Here is a 12,332-nt window from a genome sequence, read left to right on the forward strand (position 1 = left end):
TTAAAATAAAGTTTCCATTTAAATATAGCAATTAGTTTGTAAATAAAAATTAAAAGAAATAATAAATAGTAAAATAAAAGATAAAAAATAACCAAAAAGCTTGGGTATTTACAAACCTGCTGTAGTGGTATTGGCAAAAACTAAAAGCTGTTAGATTCGTTTGGAATTGAATGCATCAAAATGTGTCATTTACAGAGAGGGAAATATTAATTTTTTTTAACTGTGAACAAACTAATTAACTTGAAAATCAATCTTCTTCCAATAACATGTACAAATTAAGGGATTGATTCAAAAAGAAGTTTGATTATCTGCTAAAAAAGAATGACGAATATTTCACTACAGTTAGAAATTATACCAAACCATGACTAATGATTAATCGGGCTTTTCTTAGGTTAGTTTATACATGCCTATATTTATAATTAGTTTCCATAAGATGCAGCACACAATCTTAATTTGAAATCCAAACAAAGTTTCTCTAAAGAGTTAATCTTGCTATAGAAGACAGAAATATGGATTTTTCACTATCAACAAGCATTTTTCAAAGATCTTTTTGTGTCGGGATCTTTCTCTTTACTTTGACAATTTCTTTGCATTCAGTAGAATCTACAGGTTGTATATATCTTCATTGATCATTTTCGATTTTTCTTTCAAGCAAATATTGGTCTCCTTTTTTCATCTTAGGCTTATAACAGATTTTATTTTTTTTTTAAATGGACATTATATCTATGTTTGTTTTGCAGTAATAGTGAATGTGACAACAGGAGGTTATAAGCTTGGATTGGAAGTTCCAAATGCTGAAGTTTATGAAGAATTACAAATAAAATCGTCTGATTTTCCAAAGGATTTTATGTTTGGTGCTGCTACTTCTGCAGGACAGGTACTAATATATATATATATATATATATATCTTTTAATTTCTCATTCTTAACAATATATATGTGTATATATATATCTTTTAATTTCTCATTCTCAACAAACATTGATTATATTTGTCATCTTACTGTTTTATCATAGATTGAAGGCTCACCAAATAAAGATGGGAAAGGGCAAAGTGTTTGGGAATACCAAGCTATAAAATTCCCAGGTTCAAACATAAATATATATATATATATATACTTTCTTACCAACTTATCAATTCATTTTTTTTTTTCAATTAAACTTTTTCATCTACTTATATTTCATATGCATAATGTAGATAGAGTTGCAAATAGTAGCAAATTTCTTCAAGGGATTGACTCATATAAAAAATACAAGGTGGGAACACCACAAAAAATCTGGGCATCATGAGCGACCAATTTTCCTTTGAAAAAGAAAAAAATTGTCACTGAATGTCCATAAAAAAAATATTTGAGCAAATTTTATGAAATTAAAGAAATTTATCACATATTTTATGAGGCAATGTTTATAATTTGCAGGAAGATGTGAATCTTGTGAAAAAACTTGGAGTCAATTCTTACAGATTATCTCTTGCTTGGACTAGAATTCTTCCAAGTAATAATAACTAAACATTTTATATATCTACTCTTTGTTGCTTTTGTCTTTAATTTAACTTCTTACATAATTATGGGGATTTTAAATTATATGAAATACAGATGGGACATTAAGTGGTGGAGTAAATCAAAAGGGTGTTGATCACTACAATAAATTGATAAACATGTTACTCAAAAAGGGTATACAAATTTAAAAGCTAACATTTTTTTTAATCATTTAAAGTATTTTTAATCCGTTATATTTCTTCAAGTAATTAATCATATGCTTCAATTTTGGTTCAATTGCAGGGATAAAACCATTCGTGACTATCTTCCACTTTGACTTACCACAATCTCTAGAAGAAAAATACGGAGGATACTTGAGCCACTCTTTTGTGTAAGCAAACTATATTGAAATTTATATCAATGCTTTACATGTATTTTTATATATGTATCAATTTAGTATATCAATTTTTTCAAATATTCTACTATAATATATAATAGCACGGTTGTTCTATTTTTTGTTTTCAGGGAAGATCTAAAAGATTATAGTGATTTTTGTTTCAAAACATTTGGAGATAGAGTTAAACATTGGGTAACCATAAATGAGCCAAAAATTCTTTCCCTATTTGGGTATGAAAATGGTTGGGCACCACCCGGAAGGTGTTCTCTCCCAAACATGGGATGTTCACGTGGTGGTAATTCATCTACAGAACCATACATTGCAGCACATAATCTTATTCTTGCACACGCTGCTGTATATAAACTTTATAAGGAGAAGTACCAGGTAATACAAACTACATATTTAAAATTCTCTTATTTAGGATTTTGTACAAAAGTTAAAGTCCACAATGAACTTATTATTGGAAATTATAAGTAATATAATACCGGAAATAAGTTGATCAATATGGATTATAACTTTTATCCAAAATCCTGGAATCCGACCACATATATATATATATATACACAGAGAAAGAGAGAGAGAGAGGGTAAATTGTGTATTCATTTTCTTATTACCTTTGATTGAATTTTCTTTATCTTACAGGAGAAACAAGAAGGAGAAGTTGGCATTGCTCTTAATATAAACTACTATGAACCTTATGATTCAGAATCAATGGAAGATCGAGCAGCTGCAAATAGACTCTTAGACTTTCATTTGGGATGGTTTGTTAAATTAATCTTCACTATCACTAGCTTAATTAGATTCTTTTGACCCAGAAACCATTATTTATATGTATACCATATGCATACAAAGAAACTACATTAACTGAACAAAATGTTGTTTTATGCATTAGGTTTGCGGAGCCATTAGTTTTTGGAGATTATCCAAAAAGTATGAGAGAATTGGTGAAGGAGAGGCTTCCTAAATTTTCTGAGAAACAAAAAGTTATGCTTAAAGGTGCTCATGATTTTCTTGGGATCAATTATTATCTATCAAGTTATGCTCAAAGTGCACCAAATTCTCAAGTTGGAGTAATACCGCACCATAGGGTTGACGCATTGGCACTTGAGCTAGGTGAATTCTATATTTTATTATATAACATCTAAATTTATATATTAGTCAATTGAAAAAAAAAAGAAGAAGAACAATTTGGTTTAAAAGAAAAACAAGTTTATTTATTTTCCTTTCCATGTTTGATTATTGCAGATGACAAAAACGGAGTGCGTCTTGGTTACCCGGTAAACAAGTTTTTTTTTTTTTTTGTTTTTTTACTATTTTTCTTTTTAAAAATTTAGTTAAGTCCTTTTTTATATTAATAAATGCAGGAAACTGGGGGTTATCCAAATGGGCTACAAAAATTGCTGGAGTTTGTGAAGGAAAAATATCAGGACCCTAAGATCTACATATGTGAAAATGGTTGGAGCTTTTTTCTTATGCTGAAATTATTTCTAGATACATGCATTAATCTTGTTACAGTTTGCACAAATATTCGTCACAATTGAAATATAATATTATTTTGACAATTATACATATATAGGGGTTAAAGAGAACGAGGATTCACGACCACTTGAAGAATCATTAAACGATCTATATCGAATTACTTTTCTTCTTCGACATTTAAATGCTGTGAACAAAGCTAGAAAGTAAGTTATTAATTTGGTTTTACATTATAATTAATCTAGCCACAAAACTATTGAAGAGAAGTAGAATTGCCTAATTTTTTTTTTTTTTTTTTCTCTCTAAGGAATGGTGTGAATGTGAAAGGATACTATATTTGGTCGGTATTCGACGATTTTGAATGGGGAGCGAGACTCAAATTCAAATATGGACTTTACTACATTGATTTCAATAACATACACAAACGCATACCAAAATTGTCAGCAAAATGGTACCCTGCTTTCCTGAAAGGCAAAAGGAACTAAGCTCTCTCTCACTAACTGGCCAACTCCACAAATCTTGATATACTTTGTTACAGAGTGTTGGTTCCTGCAGAAACAATTCCTATAAACTGGGGATGAATGTTAATGAGGAATGAAGAGAGGGTATAGAAGACCCTTTTATACCAGGAACTTAATTTTGTAAGAAAGTTAATTTAGACCCTCTTGTATATGAAATTCAATTCAATTAATAGCAACCATTTTTTAATTTCTTTACTCCTATGAGAATCTTATTCCATGCCAATAACTTGTATGGAACATGAAAATGTCTTTCTTTCCATTTCATGCTCAGGACATGAGCATAAAATGATATATAAATGAAAAGGAGATAATCCTCTATAAACTAAACTCAAAACTTTATTTTTATTTTTATCTTTTTATTTATTTTCCTTTTTATACATTGAAAAAAAAAAAAAAGGAAAAAGAAAACAAAAGAAAAAAGGCCAATATTCATGGGCTATTCTATTAGGCCAACTTTGGAATCTACTGGAGGTCTAGGTCCAATTGTGCAATGCCTGTCCAGTTTCAACTGGCCCAATTGCCTGCTTATTCTGAGGCTGCAGAGAGACCAGTCACTAGAGAGGCATGAAGCGGGTAGCGGTCTCAACGACCTTCACTTTGGAAAAGACAATAATCCCCTTCACTTTGCACAATTTTATCTTTATTCATTTGCCTATTTATTTGTTCAACACCATATACTTCTTTCTGTTTGCTGCTTTATTTTTCTATCTTTCTCAAATTTTGTTTCTCAATTTCCTATAAAAGAAAAATTGTTACCCACCCAATGTGGCAAATTGTTGCTCCACAGTTTAGATTCTCAGTTTCAATCCCAGCAATCTGCATGCTTTGATTAACAAGACCCACATCTTACTTGACCCATTTTATGCCACTGGAATTGTGGGATTACTATGCCATTAATGGGGATCTTTGTTGGACTATGACTTGTTTGATATAAGTTCACGTCCAAGTGTCTACCTTTGGAATTCCATAATTAGAGCTTAAAGTCAAGCGCAAAAGTTTAATAATGCATTTTTACTTTGGAATTTTATGATTTCAGTCCTTAACATATTCTGAAATTGAGAGAATACGTTATCAAACTTTTGATCGAATTATGGATTTTGACACAAAGGGCTATAACTCTTTAGTAAGATGCAAAGTGTCATGGTCTAACTCTTTGGAATAAGCAAAAGTGAACCATTCAGTGCTTACTAATCCCATATAGGTAGTAAACAACCATTAATGTCTCACAAACAAATATTCCATAAGATATTAGTGTAATACAAGCACTAAGTAAGCAATAAAGCAAATAATAATAGTTGATATTGAAATAGACAAGCACACAAAGCAAAAAAAGGATTGAATGAAATATATTCATTTTATTTGATCTCGATGTAGAGAACAATAGAAGGGTTCCAAGCATGCTTTAAGAGCTCTCACCTATGCTGGTGATCTAGCTCACACCATACTGATTAGCCACCCCCTTTAGAAAGTTTATTTAGCCATTATTATCCCATTGGATAAAAATATTAAAATGCATGAGGAATCATAATAATACTATTTCTTATAATGCAAAATAGAAAATCTAAGCAAATGACCATAGGATTGACTAACGATCATTATAATTCATTTAAAATATATATATATATATATATTAAATATTATTTTATATATTATATGAAGAAGGATTTTATTGAAAAACTAATTCTAAGTTGTTTTTTAGTTCCTACAAAATAGTACCTTTTAACGTATACATATTTAGTCATTTAGTAAAAGTTAGTTTCCTATTTTATCTATTGTTTCAACATACATATTAGTTTATTAATGTTAATTTTGGTTTCTTACATTTACTTGTGTTACTATTTTTATTCCTAAAAAATCATCCATATCCAAAACTATCTCTTGCTCCAAACTCTATAAATAGGAGCTTTCTTTTCCATTTGAAAAAACACAACAACAGAAAGTTATTTATTCTCTCTTCTTCTCTCTAAATAATCCTCTCAAATCCTCCATATTTTCTTCTTATTATTGTAAAATTATTTTATTCCTATCAAATATATTTTAGTGTATATATATATATATATATATTGAGCATTACAGGAGTTCTAACGAGTTTGTGGGAATTCTTAGCTACACACAAGATTCCTAATGGATCGTTGTATCTTAGGAGATGAACGTTAGACGATCCAATAAAGAAGGGGGCATATCTTCACTAAGGACAACGCTATTGCATGTCTCGATCCAACTAAACAAGCCATTATAAACTTTGAATAGTTGTTTATTATTTTATTATTGCTATTTAGTATTTGATATTTGTAATTATAATTTAGTTTTGTTATTTATTTTATTTTCAATAAGATGAACTTTAACTTGGTGATTATAGACAAACACAAGGTATATGAGACTCTTACACAAAACATAAGGGATAAGCCAGATGGATATACTCTTATTCATTTGTTTGTTGGCCAATGATTACAAGATTTTTGTCTAAAAATTAATTTTGATTCTAATGCTTATTAAGTTGTAACAAGATCTATAAGTCAATGAATTCTAAAGTGTAACTTTTTTCTTTCCAAGTCAATTAATTATGCTTATAGAGTTTTTTGTGGTTTAGTCCAGCCTGATTTAGTTACACAGTCAACTTTTTGATTACTGGATATTCTCAGTCTGGAGACTATGAAAATGCATTTTCCTTCTTCAATAAATTGAATTTGGAAGGTAAGAAGGCAGATTTTTTGTTTAATTTCCAGTTTGTTCGTTGCTGCTTCTTAGATTGTAAATGTAGGGTTGAAGATTGAAGAGATTCCTCTCCAAGATTCCTCCTCCTTTGAGTTTTCTCTATCTTTTATCACTTTCTAAATTGTATTTGGATATATATATATATTGTATTTGATATGGGTTTAATGATAAATATATATTCTATTTTGGATTTGGTTTATATTTTGTACATGGATTGCTAGATTTATTATCTAGGGTATTGGTGGAATGTTTATTTGGATTGTAATTGAATGATGGATTGATTACATATATGCAATTCTATTATTTTCTTGTGTATTCGTTAGATTTAATGTTTTAATATGCCTAATAGATTGGAAATCAATTGGGTATTGGGTAGATCTATAAATTTCTCCTTAAGAAAGGATTATTTAATGGATTTGTCACTAGGATTACATAACTTATATTTTAATTAAAGTTGGAAGGCTTAATTAGGGAGTGGGTAACCTAGAAAAGGGGAATTAATGCATGGCTTTTTAGGTTAATTTAGGAAGGATTCTTGAATTTTAACTAACTATCCATAGATTCTAATTTTCCTAAGGATAGGGAATTAGATGTAATTAGAAACCCTTTGGTTAGAATTAAGAATAGAAATCCAATAGTAATCACCCAAGTTAAGTTCAATTATAAAAAGAATAAGAAGGAAATCTATATCCTAGAGCTTTAGATCACAATATTTGTCATTTCCATTACATGTGTGTATTGTTTCTCTTGATTTCTTGTCTTACTACTATAGTTTAATTTTAATATTAAGTTTAATTTACGTTCACACTAGTTTTAGTCAAATTGGTTGCCTAAATAAAACGAACTAATCAATAATTTTGGTACTTAGCAAAGTGTCGAACATCAATTCTCGAGAGAACAATACTCACTCATCACTTTATTACTTATGCGATCCGTATACTTGCAGAATCAACGCATCAAGGTTTTGGCATCTTTTTTACACAAGTACACAAAAACATATCAAAATAACCATAAATGCTTGAGTTTTCTACAAATAATTAAACTATAAAAGACTAAACAAGTGAGCTAAAACTCATTTATCAACTCCCCGGCAACGGCACCAAAAACTTGATGCGTTGATTCCGTAAGTATACAGGTCGCATAAGTAATAAAGTGATGAGTGAGTATCGTTCACTCGAGGATTGATGTTCGACACTTTGCTAAGTATCAAAATTATTGATTAATTTTTTTTGTTTAGGCAAACAATTTGACTAAAAACTAGTGTTAACGTAAATTAAAACTAATATTAAAATTAAACTAAAGCAGTAGGACAAGAAATCAAGAGAAATAACACATACAAGTAATGGAAATGGCAAATATTATGATCTAAAGCTCTATAATATTGATTTCCTTCTTATTCTTCTTATAATTGAACTTAACTTAGGTGATTACTATTGGATTTCTCTTCTTAATTCTAACCAAAGGGTTTCTAATTACATTTAATTCCCTATCCCTAGGAAAATTAGAATCTATGGATAGTTAGTGAAAATTCAAGAATCCTTTCCTAAATTAACCTAAAAAGCCATGTATTTTCTAGGTTATCCACTTCCTAACCTTTCCAATTTTAATTAAAATATGGGTTGTGTAATCCTAGTGGCAAATCCATTAAATAACCATTTCCTAAGGAGAAATTTATAGATCTACCCAATAACCAATTGATTTCCAATCTAATTAGGCATATTAAAACATTAAATCTAAGGAATACACAAGAAAATAATAGAATTGCATAATAGTAATCAACCCATCATTCAATTACAATCCAAATAAACTTTCCATTAATACCTTAGATAATAAATCTAGCAATCCATGTATAAAATATAAACCAAATCCAAAATAGAATATATGTTTATCATTAAACCCGTGTCAAATATAATATATATATATATATATATATATATCCAAATATAATTTAGAGAGTGATAAAAGATAGAGAAAACTCAAAAGAGTAGGAATCTTGTAGAAGAATCTCTTCAATCTTCAATCTTCTTCCAAGCCCAAGTTTTCTCTCTCTAGATTTTGCTCTTTCTCTCTCTAAATTGAGTGTGTTGCTCTCTAGTTCTTCTCCAAGCTATCTACAATGATGGCTCCCCCTCTTTCTCTACCAAGCCTCCTCCAATAAAACCTCCTCAAATCATCTCTAAAACCCTAGCCTTTTTGGTTAATTCCAACCATTAGATCAAGATCAAAGGGTCCTAAATATGCACATGGCTTTCACATGTCTAATTTAAATGAAGTCACTTGCACATGCAAATATCTACACTAAAGGTACATGTCGTGTTCTCATTAAAACTGCAATTTGACCAAAGTCAATAAAAGTCAAAATTAGAAATTAAAGTATGGAAAGTCAATATTTTGAAAATCTTCAATTATGAGTGCCACGTTTGACTTGATTTAGGTACGGTGAGCTTTCTTCCTCTCCAAGGTGATTCCCAAAGCTTTAAAAACCATAAAAGTTACTCTTAATTTCATTTTAGAGCTCACCTGTACAAGTACAAAAACATATATCAAAATAACCATAAATGCTTGAGTTTTCCACAAACAATCAAGCTATAATAGACTAAATAAGTGAGCTAAAACTCACTTATCAAGGGTCCGGTAAGGAGATGCTTTCATACTCTCTTTGGCATGAACTTCATTCACATTTCATGGTCAGCTCTGTTCTTCTATACAAATTTTTTGTTTGAAAAGTAATTTTGTTTCTAATGATCATGTTTGCATCGTATGTGTGTCTATGTACTCAAGATCTAAGTAAATGAATTCTGCTTATATAGTTTGTTTGTGATTTAGTTACATGTTTGATTACTGGATACTCTCAGTCTGGACCGTATGAAAAAGAAATTGAATTTCTGTTTTGATTGGTAATTTGGTGTTTTCTGCGGCTTAGATGGCAAACGTGGGGCCTGGTAAGGAAATGCATTCACACTATCTTCGACATGGACTTTGGTCAGATGTCATGTTCAGCCCTGTTCTTGTATACATGTTTTTGAAGGTATAATTTTTTGGGCTTGATGATATCTGGTTTTGCTACTATGACAGAGGGGAATATTGTTTCATACAATTCATTAATATTAGGTCTTGGGTGGCATGAACTTGCCTATACCATGCATGATACAGGTAGAATGTGATAGATTGGTAATGAACTTTTGTATACTGAAAGGATAAAATATTTATGACTTAGGAAATCTTAAGGTTGTAAAATTTGTTATTATTTATCCGTTACTGTCCATTTTAATAAGCTTTATAAGGTGCCACTGGGCTTGAATATATGCATCTGAATTTAGGCCTTACTAATGTTTCGGGTCGCATGGACTTGCCTATTCAGTGCAAGATATAGATAGCTTGTAATCGGTTGGTAGTGAACTATAAATACACAGAAAGTAAAAAATTTTGGTCGTATAGGAAACAAAATGGTTATAGAGCTTTTATTATTTATCTAAATTGTCTGCTGTGGTATTTGATAAATTCTCTCATTTAGCAGACTAACCTATGAACTAAAATGCATAAGGTATGCTCCAACTTAGGTACTTTATGGATATATTTAGAATCCCCGGCCCTATCCCTATCAAAGCTAATATTGTTATTTTTACTATTTCAAAACATATTATTTGTACCCAGAGAAGGAACAAGAAATTCACTGCATTGATAACTTGGAACTTTTTCCTTCTTTTCTTATTAACCTTTTCATCCATGGCTATCCATCTTCATTTGTATTTTTGGCTTTAGTTTCTCCTATTCTCACACATTGCCTCTGCTCAATCTGATAATTATATAATATATATGGATTTATCAGCTATGCCCAAAGCTTTCACTGATCCCCATTTCCTGGTACTTGGCCGCACTATCTTCTATCCAACTATATTCTCTCTAGGATAGTCCTAGACCTACCTCTTCAGCCGTTCCCAGAATCCCATCTTCACTCTCTTCCAAGCTCATCTCTAGTTATATACTCATGTTCTTAATGGTTTCAGTGCAAGTCTTTTGCCTGATGAGCGTGAGGCCTTAAAAGCCTCTCCAGGCTACATTTATTCTTCTAAGGACTCACCTATAAAAGCTTCCACAATATATTCAACCCAATTCCTTGGCCTCAACTCCAACTTTGGTGCATGGCCAGTTTCAAAGTATGGCGAAGATGTCATTATTGGGTTTGTGGACTCTGGGATTTGGCTTGAAAGCAAAAGCTTCAACGATAATGGGATGTCCGGGATCCCATCAAGATGGAATGGAAAGGAGAGTGCGAAAATGGTACCCAATTCAACTCCTCATTGTGCAATAAGAAACTTGTCAGGGCTTGGTTCCTTAAGAAGGGCTTATATAAGATGATCAATATCACAATGAATTCTCCACCGGACACGTTTGGCAATGGGACCCATGTGGCATCAATAGCTGCTGGGAGTTTCAAGCATGGCATTTCCCACTTTGGGTATGGCTCAGGAACTGCTAGAGGTGTGGCTCCAAAGGCACATGTGACAGTTTACAAGTCCTTATGGGAGGAGGATTGTTTCTACCTTAATGATATACTTTGATGCAATGGACTATGCAATAAAGAACGGTGTTGATGTCTTATCTTTATCATTTGGTTCAAGGGAAGCTCGTTTATAGGAAAAGCCCGTTGCTATTGCCATATTTTCAGCCATGGAGAAAAAGGTATTTTCGTCTCCCTTGTAAACCTTGACTCTGAACATTATAGGTGATATGGAAAACTAATTTAATTAGTCTGTACTAACTATATAGCATGTACATCATTAATGTCCTTTTCTGATTGTAAAAGGTTGTATTCAAAACTATCGCCTATTAAAATGAATAGTCTTTGTAAGTCCAACTGGGTGAAGATATATGACCAAATGTAGAAATTGAGTCACTTTGCAATGGCAGAAATGTCTCTTTGAGCGTGTAAGAGAAAACAATTTAAAAAATTGATGTTTGAAAGCCTTTTCTTATCACAGATGGCTTTAATTAAGAAGTCCTTATGTATATATATGATTCGTTTTATTTAATTACTACTAGGTGCCCTTAATCATTTATTATACCAGCAGAATACAGAGAGAGATGAACAATGAATAATTCATGTTTCTGTTTAGGGTAATAGAATAATTCATGTTCTTTTAAAAATCAATTTAGTGAACCTTAAAATTAAGTTAATTATCAACTTGACCAAAAATAAAATAAAATAAAAAACCACTTACATATGGTTGAGCTTAATTTCAATGGCATAATCAAATGTATGTCTAGTGCTAACCGTGTTTTGGATGGGATTAGGATTGTTAGCACAACCTTTAAAAATAAAACTTAAGCCCTCATACCAGAATTAAACCACTTGTAACATGAGTAAAGTCAACTGCTTCCTACCAGTTCCCAAAAGCTAAATCAACTTGAAAAATTGCAACCAGAAAAGGTAAAATAAGTGGCAAATTTTAGGACTCTGGCTATCCATATCTAGATATTCGAATTTCTGGAGCAAGTTATTACTCTTGAACCGGTCTTTTTTACTAAGAATGAACTGTCTACCATTGATTGCAACCCAAAAAGGAAGCAAATTTGGCTGTAAAATCTGGATTTCCCTCAGAGCTTTTTCCTTAAGAACCAGTTGGATTATACCTACTTGACCATGAGCATATTTCCTTTTCATTCTTTCTTTTTGGTTAATTAGAACAAACTGTCGATACACCTTTGAAGTTGTGGATTCCAATCATGTCCATATGTAATCGTGAC

At 31.1% G+C, this 12,332-nt stretch overlaps 1 protein-coding gene across 1 annotated transcript; it reads left to right on the top strand.

Annotated features, from left to right (window-relative positions):
- The first annotated feature begins 509 nt into the window (after positions 1–509).
- Positions 510–10,943, top strand: LOC112491732 (cyanogenic beta-glucosidase-like). Its single transcript, XM_060814966.1, is given in 13 exon segments — positions 510–609; positions 741–877; positions 1,015–1,084; positions 1,196–1,254; positions 1,416–1,491; positions 1,593–1,670; positions 1,779–1,866; positions 2,001–2,256; positions 2,515–2,633; positions 2,765–2,936; positions 3,207–3,327; positions 3,449–3,554; positions 10,592–10,943. Coding segments are annotated over 13 exon segments (1,734 nt in total).
- Positions 10,944–12,332: the final 1,389 nt, after the last annotated feature.

The sequence above is a fragment of the Ziziphus jujuba genome, chromosome 2 (assembly GCF_031755915.1).
Source record: "Ziziphus jujuba cultivar Dongzao chromosome 2, ASM3175591v1".
NCBI lineage: Eukaryota > Viridiplantae > Streptophyta > Magnoliopsida > Rosales > Rhamnaceae > Ziziphus > Ziziphus jujuba.